Source organism: Medicago truncatula, chromosome 1 (assembly GCF_003473485.1).
Source record: "Medicago truncatula cultivar Jemalong A17 chromosome 1, MtrunA17r5.0-ANR, whole genome shotgun sequence".
In the NCBI taxonomy this organism is placed as follows: domain Eukaryota; kingdom Viridiplantae; phylum Streptophyta; class Magnoliopsida; order Fabales; family Fabaceae; genus Medicago; species Medicago truncatula.
The window spans coordinates 1,920,007-1,936,862 of NC_053042.1; the positions used below are offsets into that span (position 1 = coordinate 1,920,007).

Consider the following 16,856-nt stretch of genomic DNA (forward strand, 5'->3'; position numbering starts at 1 on the left):
CTACAAAATTGATGTATTAAAACCAATTTTGCCAAAAAAAAAAATGTGCTAAGTTCCTAGAAATTACCCGTTGAGTCACTTTTCTTTTGGACCCATTAATCGACTAGTAATGGCAAGTAGAGTAGTGCTGTCTCGATCGGTTTTAAATATAAAATTTTAGTAGTATTTTATTTCCTTAAAAAAATACTAGTATTTTATTTAACTTTTTTGAAAGAATAAATATAAAATTTAATTGGTAGTATTAACATTAAATATTAATCGTTCATGCTAATATATGTAAGTCCTTATGTAATTATTGAATTGTGTAATTAAATAAATAACTGATTGTTTATATATCTGGATCATGTTTAAGACACTTGTTAAGGATTTTAAAAAAATATATAAATTTAATATATGAAAGTTGTTTTTTAAAGTTATAATGTATTGAATACATAAATCCCAAAATAAAATTTCTTATTTAAATTTCTTAAAAAGTGCCTTGGTGTTTCCCTATATATATTTACGCACATCAAGGATATTAAATTTTAGTGTAATCATGTAAAATTTGTAACTTCTATTACTTTTTTTTAAGGGGTAACTTTTTTTTATTATTATATGAGAAAAATGTAAAAAGAAAGGAAAAAATAAAAGAAAAGAAAAACTAAGTCTTTGAAAAGAACACGCTTAAAATATCGCCTAGGAAAGCATGTGATAAACATAAAAAGGATCAACCAATGTAACAAGATGGTCTGATCTATTAGCTCTCAACTTAGCAATGATATCAACGCAAGAGTTTCCTTCCCGAAGGATATGCTCAATAGAAATAAATCAATCCTTAGCAAGATAATTTTGGATGAGTTCCAAAAGATTTGCATAAAGATGAAACCTCGAGATGTCCTTCATCACCAGTTGTACCACATGAAGAGAGTCGGAGAAACACATAAACTTTCTATAACTTGTCTCCCAACATAACTTTAGACTAGCCAATAACGCTTAAATCTAAACAAATAAAATATTCGAGATCCCCACGCTACCAATTAAGAGGTAACTTCTGTTGCTTTATATTGAGGAGAAAAAAGAGACAATGTTGCACCACTAATACTTTTTTTTTTGTCAAGTAGCTTTTTTTTTGCGGTTTAAACCTTGTCACCTTTATATAATAGAGAATTGTTGTTGACACATTGCATAAGGCTGAGGCACACGAGTAAAATATGCTTTTGCCCCTTTTTGTGGATTGACTTTTCCGGACATGGGACACATTGTTGCTAATTATTACAAAAGGTGTGTGGTCGTGTTGACAAATCTTGAAGTTGGAAACTCAGAATCTTTTTTCCCACTAAGAGGACCACCAACGTCGGGTAAGCAAAATACTCTCATGTGCCTTGGGGCAATTCCGAATCATTTCATGCTTATTTATTTGAAAAATGGTTGTCCACTACCTCCATCATCTACGAAGTGGCACAATAACAAGAAAGAAGATGCGGTGACTTAGGAAGATGAGTATTTGGATCAACATGAGTTGTTCCGAAAGCTCATGACTATTGAAAGTGGAAACAAACCGCCGAAACCACAAAAGAAATCAAACAAAGCGGCGCCTATTTTGTTGGACACTCCCGAAAAAAAAAACCAAAGCAACAATTTAAAATTTTTGCGGAAGATGAAGATTCTAATTTACTTGATCTTCTCCAATCACTTGGTTGTGACTTGTCATTATGAGCTCCTGGTTGAGCCTAATGGTCATGCTACGAGCGAAGGTGATCCACAAAGGCCCATTTCTTGTAACTCCGAATCTAAGGGTACCAGGACGTGGATTCACCATGTCACTATCTGAGGGGTCTGTTACCACATAGATAGGACCGCCTTTTCCAACCAGTAGTCTGGCGGTTGTTTGCGCAGTTAGGATCACACCTGTCAATGGGGTTTGTAGCCATGCATGGACCACGTGCTTTACCCCCGGCCAAATTCCTTCTTCCTTGGTTGCCGCCGATTATCATTCTGTTTGTTAAACCAATAAATATTAAAATATGATAGATCACCTTATAATTAATTCTAGGTTTAATACATGTTTTGGTCCCTTAATTTATTTTCGGATTTCATTTTGGTCTCCTAATTAAAAAGTGTCTTAATTTGGTCCCTTATGTCTTTTGCCGTTACCTCTTTTGGTCCCATCTGTTATATTTTAACTGTTTGATCTACTTATCAAATAAAAACCGTTGAATCATGTAGGTTTATTGTAGCCTACGGTAAATGATTAACACCTGATTTTTTTGAAGCCAAAAATATATAAAAAAAAAAAAATCATATTTTTTATAAAATATGAAGAAAAAAATATTCTAGATTTTTTTTAGAATATTTATAAAATCATTTTCAAAATTAAAAAAATTTATTTTTTTACGAAATTTTTAAAAAAGGTCAGATTTTTTTTTCGAAAAAAAAAGGTTTTTTAAATTTTTTTCCTACAAAATTCAGGAATATTTTTTTTTTCATATTTTATAAAAACCTGAATTTTTTTATATATTTTTCAAAATTTGAAAAAAAATAATTTTTTTACGAAATATAAAAAAAATAGATCAGGAATAATTTTTTTTCTTCATATTTTATAAAAATCTGAATTTTTTTATATATTATACAGAATTTTGTAGAAAAAATATGAATTTTTTTAAATCTTTTCCAGAATTTTTTATATATTTCAAAAATTAAAAAAGTTGTAAATTTTTTTTCCAGATTTTTAAAAATTAAAATATTTTCCAGTATTTTGTAGGAAAAAATTTTATAAACCTTTTTTTTTCGAAAAAAAAAAATCTGACCTTTTTTAAAAATTTCGTAAAAAAATAAATTTTTCAATTTTGAAAATGATTTTTTTATATATTTTTTGCTTCAAAAAAATCAGGTGTTAATCATTCACCGTAGGCAACAATAAACCTACATGATTCAACGGTTTCTATTTGATAAATAGATCAAACAGTTCAAATGTAACGGATGGGACCAAAAAAGGTAACGGCAAAAGACATAAGGGATCAAATTGAGACACTTTATAGTTAGGGGACCAAAATAAAATTTGAAAATAAGTTAAGGGATCAAAGCATGTATTAAGCCTTAATTCTATGAGAGATACAAAGAAACATATAACAATAATGTATGTGTTTGATTTGGATTGAGAATTTATTTCCTGTTTTTTTTCATTATAAGTTGCCAAATTGTCTCTTTGTTGTCACTATGCATTACATTTTTAAAAGTTTTATGTAAGAAACATAGTGAAAACAATGAGGTAGTTTTGCAATTAGAATAACAATGGTAAAAGGGCACATTAATATGTTAGTGTTTTTTAAGAAATGTAAATCCCTCTTTTAGTGTTCTTTGAACACAAAAAACAAAAACAAAAAACCTTGAACGAGAATCACTCTCACACTAAATTTTATTTATTAAAAGAAAAATAGTACTAGTAGAATCATATCATAGAAGGAATAAAAGAGTGAGAAAGTGGAGAATAACAAGTAATTTTGCTTTTCTTTTGGTTTAACAAATACCGTTGGCTATGCTATAAAATCTTGGACCATGCACACTTTATATGATGAGTCCCAAAAACAAAATCTTGGACCATGGCAAACCAAAACTCTCATTCAATTCCCATTTCAGACCCTGAAACCACCATTACCAATCCAACCAAAAAATTCTCAGCCAACTTGAACTTCCAGAAAGTGAAAAACAACTTGGTTTTACATTCAAAATGGGCTGAACTAAATGGTGCCATGGGTGACCTTGGCACCTACATACCAATAGTTCTTTCCTTAACTCTATCAAGGAACCTCAACCTTGGTACCACATTAATCTTCACAGGTAAATATTCTAATATTACAAAATCACTTAGAAATTTACATGATTTTCATGTGTTGCAAAAATTATTTATATCTCCTAAGTAACAAATTTTTTTGTCCACTATATGACAGTTAGTTATAACTAACTTACATTAATAGTTGAATTTTTATTTTATTTTGATAAAATTAATATTTGAAATCACTACAGCAAACACGGATACCAGACACCGCCACTGACATTTTCATGTGTGGCGTTTGATTTGATAGGTGTATGCAACATGCTCACTGGTGTCATTTATGGGGTCCCTATGCCAGTCCAGCCCATGAAGTCAATTTCCGCCGAGGCCTTATCGGACACCACCTTCGGTGTACCGGAGATAATGGCAGCTGGAATCATGACCAGCGGCGCGGTGTTATTATTAGGTGTCACTGGGTTGATGCAGTTGGTGTACAAGTTTATTCCTTTATCTGTTGTGAGGGGAATTCAACTAGCACAAGGTTTATCATTTGCTTTAACTGCTGTTAAATATGTGAGGAAAATGCAAGATCTTCCAAAGTCTAAAGCTTTAGGTCAAAGACCTTGGTTTGGATTAGATGGATTGGTTTTAGCCATTGTTTGTGTTTGTTTCATTGTAATTGTGAATGGTGCTGGTGAGAGTGAAAATCATAGGTGTTGTAATAGTGAAGAAAGTGGTGAAAAAAAGAGGACAAGTAGAGTGAAAAAGATTCTTTTTTCACTTCCTTCTGCTTTTGTAATCTTTGTTTTAGGTGTTATTTTGGCATTCATAAAAAGGCCTAATGTGGTGCATGAAATTAAGTTTGGACCCTCTTCAATAGAAGTGGTGAAATTCACTAAACATGCTTGGAAGAAAGGTTTTATCAAAGGTACAATTCCTCAACTTCCTTTGACAATCTTGAACTCTGTGATAGCTGTTTGTAAGTTGTCAAAGGATTTGTTTCCTGAAAAGGACTTTTCAGTCACTTCACTTTCAGTGACAGTTGGGTTGATGAATTTGGTTGGTTGTTGGTTTGGTGCAATGCCATCTTGCCATGGTGCTGGTGGACTAGCAGGACAGTATAAATTTGGTGGAAGGAGTGGAGGGTGTGTGGCACTTCTTGGTGTTGCAAAATTGGTATTGGGATTGGTGTTAGGAACTTCTTTGGCACACATTTTAATGCAGTTTCCAGTTGGGATTTTAGGTGTTTTGCTTTTGTTTGCTGGTCTTGAACTTGCTATGTGTGCTAGGGATATGAATAGCAAAGAAGATTCCTTTGTGGCACTTATTTGCACTGCTGTTTCATTGGTGGGATCAAGTGCAGCACTAGGATTTTTGGTTGGAATGATTGTGTATTTGCTTCTTAAGCTAAGGAATTTGACAAAAGATAAACCATAATATAGGTCCATAAAATGGATTTGGATTATTTGAAGTAACAAATTTCATGCGATCAGAATATTGGTGGTCATTGGATTGAGACCGAACTTTGCAGAAAGCAAGCAAATTTCACACGGTCTGAAAATATTGAGCTTGAAATCAAAATTGTCCAGTCCTAACTGAATTACCGACACTGTATTGATTGCATGAATGTGTGGGATTTGTGATGACAAGCCAAATCCCCATAAAAGTACCTAGCAAATGTAGCTCTGAAAAGTCTTCAATAAAATGTTTGTTGTTATTAGTTATCTATTTTAGTATTGTAAAAGTGGCTGCAACAATAACATAATAGTTCTTGAGGTCTTTGCAATTAAAATTGGAGCGCAGTTTGTTGTCGACTTATCTTTCATTTTGGTCTACTTTTTTATGTGTATTATTTTAAAGATTGATTTGTATTGAAATTGCGAACTACATTAGTTTGTAATGTCCTGCAATATTAAAAACACGCTAATGCAATGTATCTGCAACCGCAATTTAAAACTATGATATATTCGGAAATGTTCTATTTATCAATTTTCCCTTTGTTAGTAATGTCTACAGTTGGTAGGAATTATTTCAATTCTGTTGGCTTTTGCTCCTGGGCCATGCATACATTGTTGTCTGTGTGATACTTAACTAACTGTATAAGAGAATTCACTTGCTTTATTATAAGAATCTATATGTTCATTTACATGCATGATGTAACACTGCATTCTTAAGAAATGAAAATTAAAACAACAAAAGGAATAACTTTCCAATTTTAGCTAATGTGATCACCTTTTCGAATACAATTTGAAGAATAATTGTATGCTCGAATAATTCTATTTCCAAAAGGTTTGCAACTTATACTACATAAATGGAGCACTATGTTATGCTATTCCAACTTTTGAAATTCATATCAAAACCAAAAAGATTCATCATTATTAATAGTGTTTTCTTTTTCTTCCTCATTTTTTTCACCATTTATTTCTACACAATATAGACACATTATGAAGAAGAATTAGAATATGTATAAAAAATGATGATAATTCATATATAGAATATGGTTTGAATGAATCACAATCTTTTCAAAATTATTGTATGTATAGCTTATCTTCCACTTAATTAGATTACTCTAGACTTCTGTTCATCCACTTCAATAGGATAAAAAAAATAAAAAAAATAAAAAAAAATCCTTGAAAATCTTCAACACATGAAAAAAGAAGCATTTAGAAATATATGGACCAACCACTTATAGGACTATAGGAGACGTATCAAATGGTTTTTTCTTCTAATCATTCTTCATGCTAGATTCATGCCCAAGCATTATAGGTTTTTAATTCAAAAGCTTTCCCTCTATGTGTTACACAAAGGGCAAGAAGTTGAAAGGGATTAAAATATTTCAAACACTGTTGAGTCTATAAGTTGACTGCTATGTTCCCACAAGGCATTACTATTACCTAGGTTACCTGCCATAACTCCACTTTGTCTTTCAATAACTACTAACAATGTTTTAAAATTGGTAAAGACCTTGTAATGTGATGTTAAACAGTAAGAAACCAATTTTGATCTTTAAAATAAAGGACACTCCAATCATTTTGATGTATTCTTAGTTGAAGTTGAATATGAAACAATGCTAATGTGCTCATGACACTTTGATTTAAAAAATTAGGAATTGGATTTCGTGTAGTCAGTAATTCCACACTTCACGCAATCAGCACATAAGTGGTCGTTGAATCAAGATTGAACAGTTTAAAAACACTCGGTAAAAACAACAATTGAAATACCGAGTTTAAAATTTAGATCATCCGATCTAAACATGGGGCCCTAGGCGGTAGCCCACCCTTAGGGCCACTAGGTGGAATGCTGATTGCAGGCAATCTAAATCTGCCAATAGAGATCCTTTAGGCAACAGTAACAGCATAAGAGATCAGTTTCACTTAGTTCTTAAATGATGAAGTAAGAGAAAATATTTTAATTGCATTACTATGTAAAAAAAAAAAAAATTAATACAAATTTACACAAAATTACAATGAAGGGGCAATTTAAACATATGCCCATGCCATGTGCTTTCATATTTACATGAGACAGGAAACTAGTGGTTAACTGACTGTCCAATTTTCATGGGCTGACTGACATAAGAAGGAAGATTGTGGAAGTATACCAAATTATTCAAATGGATTTCTTCTTATATTGGAAAAAGAATTTGGAATTCCATGTGTCCCATATCCCCCATATGACTGTTGAATGGGGTCTAGAGATCCAAAACCATTGAAAGTGTCAACTCTTTGTGATCTACAAAATATTGAAAAGCGTTACAATATTATTCTTTAGTATATGTTTATACACAAGTTTTAAAGAGAATGTATCATTTCTGCAAATTAATTTGAATTTGATTTCTTTGTATCCTTCTTTTAGGTTACATGCTTTATAGATTACTACTATAATCTAGTAAGTAGTCACTATGTAGAAATAATCTAATAATATAATGCCAAGAATAGAATTTACCTAAAATGTTGATCTTCATTATTATGTTGATCAAAGCATACACCTGAGATGATTGAATCATGAATAATATCCTTGAAAAATCAAATAAACAAAAAATATTCAAAGGAAATGGAAGATAACAATTACAATACCAGTAATTGGAGATGGATAACTTGCGGAATAAGGCACCGTGGTATCTAAAGAGCCAAGACTTGAAGCATGCATTAGTCCTGTTCTTGTCGGTACAGCTGGAAGCACGCCGTTCATTGATTCCATGGTAGGACACTACAAATGAACAAATACAACCAAGTTTTGAAGGTTAAAACTATTTATTGGATCCACTTAAAGATGTAAATTAGATAAATACAAGTTTGATAATACTGCAGAGAGAGGTCTTTGAAGAAAACTTCTACTTCAAGCTAAGTAAAACACATGCACTTGAAAGACTGTTTCAGAGAGTAAATGGAAATGGCTTATGACATGTCCATAGGCTTTTTCAGCTTATTTTCATACTTTCCAAGACAGCTTATATGAAAACATTTTGACTTTATTTTATCTTCTGTTATAGAAATGACTTCAGGTAAGCACTATGTGATAAGTGTTTATGCTATAAGCTATAAGCACTTAATTAAGCAGTTTATCCAAACAAGATTACAATGTTTTCAATAGAATCATAGCAAGGCATACTACAGCATAATATATTAGTTTAATGTTGTACATACCGATGTTGCATGCGCTAGACTTCTCCCTTCAGTTATGTCAAACGGGTTCATGTATTTTGGTGCAGTTGGAAGTGCTGGAGGAGGCTGCAAATGAAACATCATATCATTCAATCAGCATTGATATCAAAACCAAGAAAAACTAAAACTAAACTTGATAGAGTTTTATTTTGATACATCGTAAGTGTAAAAATTTTTACACTGAAAATGTATATGAAGTCAAATGTTCTTTATAATCTGACGAATATGATTGATTGAAACTGTAAAAAATATTTACACTAACGGTGTGTATGAATTAAATCAAAATTGATAATGAGATGCAAAGAGTGTACCATTGCATTAGGGTAATACTGCATGCCATATCCCATGACATGATGTTGAAGATTCTGCCAGCCTGCATGTGCTGCAGGGCCGGATAAGTATCGTGTACTAAAAAGGTCCTGCAGAGAAATTATTTAGGTAGTAAGGTTCCTGTATCTGCGAAAACAAAGAATGTAGTGACAAATGGATGCATCTATTACCTCTGGAAGTTCCATTCTTCCACTAGACTTGGTTTCCATAGTATTAGGCTGAGAGCCAACAGGAGGTCTGGTATCTTGATTATGATTTGGGGTGGTTTTTGAAGAAGTTTCGGTAAAAGCATGCGATGATTCATGTGTACTAGGAGAAAATGATGGCTGCATGTAATCAAATGATAGAATAAGATGAGTAACTATCAGTGTTGTCACTCACGGATCACGAAAAATAACCGTTTCCTCAAATTTCGCTACATTACAGTAAAATAGTGCCGCTATTTGACAACATTTTGTACTAATAGAGTATCACATAACAATAGCAATTTGTTCGTATTGAAATTGATCCCTGTAGTAGGTGTGTAATATTCGTTTTAGTCTTTATGTAGCTCGTATTAGAGGGACTACAATCAAATGTTTTACATATTACAGGGATAAATTTCAACATAAACAAATACTTTAGAGACTTAAAATATAATAACAAGAACCAAATGCAAAACATAATATATTTGTAAGTACTAAAGACTATAAACGTCATATTGTATGTCTCACCTCTTTATTTAAAGTCGCATTGTTTGGTGAATTTGTTGGTTGTGCTATTGAACTACAACCAACTGAAACAGAAGGAGGATATTGCATGTTTGGTGGTTCATGTGCATGTGAAACTTCAATGGAGTCTTCTGTCTCATGTAGCTCAGATTGCGGTGGAGGAGCACCATTAGAAGGTTTTGCCTCCATTGAAGTAGATGGAAAATCCCATGTAGAGTCCATTTCTAATGTTGTAGTTGTTGGAACAATGCCACCACTTGGAACTTCTGATATGCCACTAGTGGTTGGAGCAAAAGGGCCTGACAATTCAAGAAGTAAAAGGTCTAAAGGATTTGATATTGTTGCCTCAGGTTTTGGTTCTGTTGTAGAAGATCTCATGGTCATGCTTGGTGTTTCTTCTACAGGTACAATAGCAGTATTAGAAACTTCAAATGAGGCCCAGTTATTTTCACTTTCCTGTGTCATACTTGGTGTTTCTTGTACAGGTACAATAGCAGTATCAGAAGCTTGAGACTTAATACTCGAATCATTGAAGCTTCTTGATTTATTACTTTTTTGTTCAGATGGTTTTTCCTCAACAGAACCTTCTCCACCAGAAGTTGTAACCTTTTACAATATACATCAAAGATTTAGTTTGAATCTATGAAGCACCGACATAGACACGGACATTGAACACAACACCAACACTCATACGTCGACACTAGTAGTAATTTAATAAAATAGAATAATTGAGTGTGACCATGTGATGTTTCAGTGTTGTGTCGACGTCAGACACATGTTAGATATGAGACATGCCTTCAATATAAAGTGTCGATCGGACCTCAAATAGTTTATTCATAACGTCATAAAATTCAAACAAGGTGTCCTAAATGACATGCATTGCAAAATTAAGGGTGTTTCAATGTCAAGCATGATGGGCTTTAGTAGAAAGCCATGTGGCCATGCTACATGGAAACTCACAACCACGTGTCCACGTGGCACCAAAATCTCGTGCGACATGTCGTACCAATGTGCCACATGGCTTTTTGTTTTTCATTTCGTCTAACTTGCATAGAAAGATGACTTCAGAAACTAAAACTATGAGAATTTTAAATTACAATACATAATTTAATAAAAAAAAAGGTTAGATGGTCTAAAACCAAAAAACGCTTATATTACAGGGACAAAAAGCGCAATCTACCCTTCTTTTTTTACTGAGAAGGCTCACTTACTTGTGAAGATGAATCATTCTCCGTTATTTTTTCACCCGAAGAGCTTTCGACCGGAGCTTGAATTCTTTCGACATTCTTCTGACCATCAACTGAAAGTTGTTTTAGCTTTGATTCAAGATTCGAAAGCCTGCGGTTTCTATATTCATCGTCTCGAAACCTGTTATCAACAACCTCTATTTTTATAGGACTTCTAGTTACTCCCCCATATCTGGAATATTTTCTAACATATTTAGGACTTCTGCTTTCATCATATACATATCTGAAACTCGAGTTGTCGCTTCTTGGACCAGGACCGCTTCTTGGACCAGGACTGCTTCTTGCACCGGGACTTGACTTCGTAGTTATGAACTCTAAACGAAATGAACTACTCCTCTTACTCTCATAGGACTCCTCCTTGTCATTCTGTATTCAAAGAAACACCGAAAGCAACAAATTTTCAGTCATAGAGTTTGTTCCTCTTAAACAATGTATCAGGTTCGAATCTTGTGAATGAAGAAAAAGTCACTGAGAGGGTTTTGATCCTTAAATGGACCAACCCGACTCGTCTCAGATTAGTCGGTTCAATGTGACTTTCAGATGCCAAGAGCCTAAAATAAATAAGATAGTACATGTAAAAATGTATATAAAGTTACCAATTTAATCCTGGGAAGATTTTCTTGACTTTTTTCGCCGGTATATTTTCTATCCACATAGACATGCTTGATAAAATCTCTAAGTCTGTGCATATTACTGGAAATATATATCTGAGTTAGATAATAAGCTAAACGGACCATGGCTTTAAAAAATGGTTCGTGATCACAATTGTGGTCGCGACGCAAGGATTGTAACGTGACTACAATATCGGATCGCCATTTTCTGCAATATCAAGATTGTGATGCGACCACAATTTAAAGATGAAAAGTTACCTGGAATCAGGATAAGAATGCCGTAGGGGATCCCATCCTTTGAAATAAATTTGCTTTGCTCTCTGCATAAATTGAAGTTAGACATTTATTACCAAGTTAATATCTAGTAACTTGGTATATAATAAATTTAAAAAATAAATAAAAAATTCATGCACACCTCATTGCCACCAGCTTGAAGAGCAGTAACTTCTTCAGGAGTAAATTTTGCCATTGAGACAGATTTTACTCTATGTGTGAATTCTCGACTGAAATTTCATATAACTTAGTGAGTACAAAAATGCAAATGAGTATCAACATTGATAAGAAAATCTCCATCAAGATACATAGAAATTATTTGCACAACTTTACTACTAAATGAAGTGAAGCAATGATAAAATAAAACATAAACATATGTTTGCGTAAAAAGATTACATTGTCGGTAAATCACAACCGCTCTGACTTTAGAAATAGTTACGATTAAAATCAAATGTTTCAATGATTTGATAATTATGACTGATTGACAGTGTAAAGAACTTTTACACCGACAATGTATATAAATTAAATCATAAAGATAAATAAATTCATCAAAGGGTCAATTTGTATGAAAAAGAAAATAAACTTAATAAAAAAAATGCTTACTGTAGTCCACTGCAATTTGTGCATACAAATGTTGAGAAAGTTGTACAGACATATTGTGGTCCCTAATTCATAAAACACAGCCAATGTTATGCTTGTCAGGTACAATTTCATAAGAATATGTTTCATGCATAAAACAAAAACAAAAAAAATTAAGAACTATTTTGAGAGCATCAACTGAGACAAATCAGAAACTAAAATCTAGAAGTTTATAATTATTATATTTAATCACAAAAAAAAAAAAAAAAATAGAATTGCTAAGAAATGATTAAATAATACCAAGATATTGCAATTGATACATCTTCGATTTTCTTGAAGTTTTAAAAGACCTCGAATTATTCTTTCAACTCTTTCTTCTTCTTTCTTTGAATTTCCCATCTTCAAATGCTCAAATTTATTCCTCTATCAACATGCAACCTTCATCACCAAATATTTCAATTTGATCAATTAAAATCTTAAATAGAACGTTAAGATGTAATGTAACACCATTTAGCTTACATCATATATTTTGTTAATATTACTATAATGTTTTTTTTTTTTTTTGAAAGGACTATTACTATAATGTTTGTAAACCATCTCAAGAAACAAAAAGTGTTCAATGTTTTTGTTACCTATAGTAAATTAAACAAAATTGAAAAATCATTAGAAAACTAACCTTCTTTAATCTAATGGATAATGTCAATAATATGATGTTAATGATAATGGCTGTTGTGGACAATGATAGCAATGGTAGAAACACAAAGGTTTGACTGACAAATTTGGGACAAAGATTTTGTCCACTCAAGAAAATTTTGTTGGTGTTTGAGTCAAGGAGGAGAAATTGCCGGTAATAACGGTATCACAAGTTTTTTTTTGCCTCTTTTGTCACTTGTACCCTAGTTTATTTATATTCTAATGGCAATGTTTAGCATGCGGAAATTGGTATATTTTCCCATCTTAGGTCAATTTAATAAGGACCATTGATTTAATATTAGTAAATGTCAATGGATAGGATTACTCTCAAATAGATAGAAACTTAGATGAGATTTTAATATTAAAACGTTGATGGATTATTTTTTTTAAATTGTAAATCACTTAATTTTTATAGATTTCGAACATGTAGAAAATAGTGTTTTATTTTCTTATGCCAAATTTTTATTTTTATTTTATCAAAATAAATATGTTATTTTATTTTAAGGTTACCCATAAACATTTTTAGAAAAGTGAAGTTAGAAATATATCGTTGATATAAGTTTATAAAAAATTGTTTTCAAATATTATTTATTTTTTAAAACAAAATTTATACACAACTTTTCAACTTTTCATTTTCATGTTTAGTGAGTTAGAATTTTTTATTCTTGATAATAAAACACACTGAACGCTCTAGTATCCAGGGGTTTGGTTGGATATATTTATCACCATCTAATCATTTAAGGGGAAACATCTATTTTGATCATGAATGTGCACCTCGTTGCCACGATAGTTCATGATTCAGAAAAAATACAAATCAGTCTCTCACTCCAGTTTTCGTTAGTCATTTTAGTCCTTGATGTTAATTTTGACAGTTAAAAACTGGGTTGGTTTTTTTATTTGCTGACAAGGATGTATGATGTCGCATAGGGACTAAAGTGACAGAAACCAGAAGTCATTTTATTAGTAACCAAGTGTTGTTTCCCATTCTCCATCCAAACAAAAACTTTTCATTTCCCTTGACCCATTCCGTCCAAAAAAGCAAAACAATTGTCGTTCATTTGTTGTTCGTTCACTGCGTTTCTCCATCAGTCCTACCCTCGTCGTCGTTGCGCCGTCGCCTGACCATTAGCTTGTTTTATTTGAAACCCACAACCACAAGGTTAGTGATAGTAACTGAACATTGTCAATGACCTAACTGATAGTAAGTAAAAACTGTCAGGGACCTAGCTGACAGTAAGTGAACACTACCATGGACCTAAGTAAATTCTGCTAATGACCATATACCTAATATTTTTTGTTTATGTATTCTATTTGTGCAGGGCCTTATCCCTGCTTTACAAGAAATGAATGTTTTCATACTTATGTTTATTCTGATCATAAAGTTCTTAGTGACAAAGTAAAGCATTCATGTGATTCGATTTTTCACCACCACCCCATTCTTAACGAACGAGCAACGCTATTTTAGGAAGAGTTTCCATCACCACCCATCATCGTGTGATTCGATTTTGGTATTTAATGTATGATGTCGCATAGGGACTAAAGTGATAACTTTGAATTTTTTTTCTAGCACTTTAGTTCCTATGTCACATCATACATCAAAAAATTTGTCAACTCGGCTTTTAATGGTCGAATTTAACATCAGGAACTAAAGCTTCTAACGAAAGTTGGAGTCTATTTTGTTTTTTTATCCTCGGTCATAAACCATTATGACAGCGAGGTGCACATCTATAGGGACCAAAATGGTCGTTTCTCCAACCATTTAATGTCATGTCATATTTTTATATTAATTTATTTTAAAAGAAATTAATTTTTAATTAATTTTGTTTACAAGATACCGATACCAAGTCAAACTTCAACTTCAACTAATAAAATAAATAATATCTTTTAGTATGGACAAAGTATTTAGTGTCTTTCTTCTACCCAGAGGCGGTGGACAAAAGGTTGTCCCAAAAATTATCTCAAAAATGGTTATACAAATATCAATTCTTAATTAAAAATACATAACGAGTGAAACACAAACTCTAGAATCCATTTTTTATTGATATCGACAACAACATAGGTCCCCAACTTAGAAAGAAACACAATATCGCAAGAACATGAGGGGAAAAAGTGTTATTTTGAATCGGCAAGAACAAATATTTTTGTGTATTCAAACCTAAGAGGGAGCAAAGATAAATGAATTATGCTACTCGGTACGGAGAAGAGCGCAACAAAATTCAACAAAAATATTATAAAACTAATCATACATGGATGAAGTTGTAAAGAAAAAATAATTAATGGATGAAAAAGTAATTATCATATAAATATGCTTGATTCGGTATCTTTTTATCCCTCAATCATTTTATGTTTACGACTTCATCTATGTATGGTTAGTTTTATTAATGTTATCAAATTATATTTCGATCTTCTTCATACCGCTTAACATAGCGCATTTATATTTGTGCCCGTGGTTTGAATACAAAATATATATATATATATATATTGTTCGCGCCGATTCGAAATGTCATTTTTTTTTTCTAAAATTCTTGCGATAGTATATGAATTGGGGGCACTAAACCTACATTTACACCATGTAACACTGTCTTATGTGAACTTTGGTTACCTCTTCCTCATCTTCTCCAATGTCAGCTCATCAAACCCTAACAGCCATTTCATTTTAAAAATTGTTTTGGCAAAATCTTACAGGTTTGATTTTTCTCTTTTAATTATTTCAAATCAAATTCGTTTTGTTCATATACTATTAATCAATTGAAAAAAAAATCTTTTTTTTCAGAGCTCTTCCTCCAGAGATTGCAAAGGTATTGTCTTGGTTACAGCTATGGCACAGCAGAGCATTGAATAGACTTCAACGCAAGGTTAGTTAGTATGAAAATCAATATAAAGAGTGATTGCAATTTATTGATAGTGAATTACACATTTGGTTGTGTTAGGTTTTATTTTATTTTTTATGTTATTTTTTATAAAATTTTATTTTGCGTATGTTTTTTTTGATTGATCGTGTTATGACAGAGTTGCTCTTTCTGTTAAACTCAATCTCCGTTAATAATGTTAGGTATCTTGTTCCCCAATTTTTCACATTTATACTCGCAATGTAACCAACATGGTGTTGGGAGAGTTGACAACATAACTCTTCTAAAAAAACAAAAAATTGGCTCGATTCATAAAAATTAGAATCGATGATTTGAAATGTAGTTAAACCTTGGTAAAAACAAAATCAACCGCTTCCGACTCAATTATTATTCTCATAGCATATCCAAAGGGCTAAGCCGATTAGCCAAATAAAAATACTTTGAGATACTTACTAAGAAGTCAAAGATCTTAATTTCGTTGTTGTTTAGAAAACAACGAATAGTTTCAAGGCTTGTTTGATATTTTGTTTTGGGTTAATTAAGTATATCATTCCTATAAATATATAGAATTTTGTTTTCACTCTACTAAAAAAACTTGCATTTTTTTATTCTTCTAAAATTTCATCAACATTTTTTTAATCTCTATAAAAAAATTGTCTAAACTTTTGATCTTTAAAAATGCAAAGGAAAATATTACGGGACTAAATGTACGATTTTTCTTTGGGACTAAAAACTTGATAAGAATCATTTATCTAATTAACCATTTTATTTTTTAGTTATAAAAAAAATTGTTGAAAAAAAGAACAATTGTTAGATGATACTAAAAGAACATCTTTTAAAAAAATTACTACCGACTCAATTAGTCTATTAGCATAGGGGTGAGCCAAGTAAGAATACTTGAGGTACTTACTAGGAGACAAAGTTCTTAATTTAATTTTTTTTTTTTTGTTAGGGTTTGAACCCTGAACTTTGCATACATTATGCATTGTCCCTATCAATTTAAATCACCAGGACTTAATTTCATTGTTTTAAAAACACGGAAAATATATTTAGGGCTTGTTTGATTACTTGGTTTTAAAAGACAAAAAATAAAGTTTTTTAGAACAATTTTACAAAGTTTAAACAAAATAATTTTTATCTTAAATTTCACAA

The 16,856-nt window shown here is 31.8% G+C and overlaps 2 protein-coding genes across 2 annotated transcripts; one reads left to right on the forward strand and one right to left on the reverse strand.

The window, feature by feature from the left end:
- The first annotated feature begins 3,504 nt into the window (after positions 1 to 3,504).
- Positions 3,505 to 5,569, forward strand: LOC25481912 (molybdate transporter 1). Its single transcript, XM_013610322.3, has 2 exons — positions 3,505 to 3,816; positions 4,062 to 5,569. Exons 1-2 carry the CDS (start codon positions 3,579 to 3,581, stop codon positions 5,186 to 5,188), a joined length of 1,365 nt encoding a protein of 454 aa, XP_013465776.1. The 5' UTR covers positions 3,505 to 3,578; the 3' UTR covers positions 5,189 to 5,569.
- A 1,531-nt stretch (positions 5,570 to 7,100) lies between these two features.
- On the reverse strand, positions 7,101 to 12,561 carry LOC25481913 (probable ADP-ribosylation factor GTPase-activating protein AGD14). The gene is made up of 13 exons (XM_039827338.1): positions 12,463 to 12,561; positions 12,187 to 12,248; positions 11,726 to 11,813; positions 11,569 to 11,630; positions 11,296 to 11,392; positions 10,664 to 11,065; positions 9,456 to 10,058; positions 8,913 to 9,068; positions 8,724 to 8,831; positions 8,395 to 8,478; positions 7,825 to 7,957; positions 7,694 to 7,736; positions 7,101 to 7,480 (listed from the first exon to the last, which is right to left on the reverse strand). Exons 1-13 carry the CDS (start codon positions 12,559 to 12,561, stop codon positions 7,354 to 7,356), a joined length of 2,064 nt encoding a protein of 687 aa, XP_039683272.1. The 3' UTR covers positions 7,101 to 7,353.
- Positions 12,562 to 16,856: the final 4,295 nt, after the last annotated feature.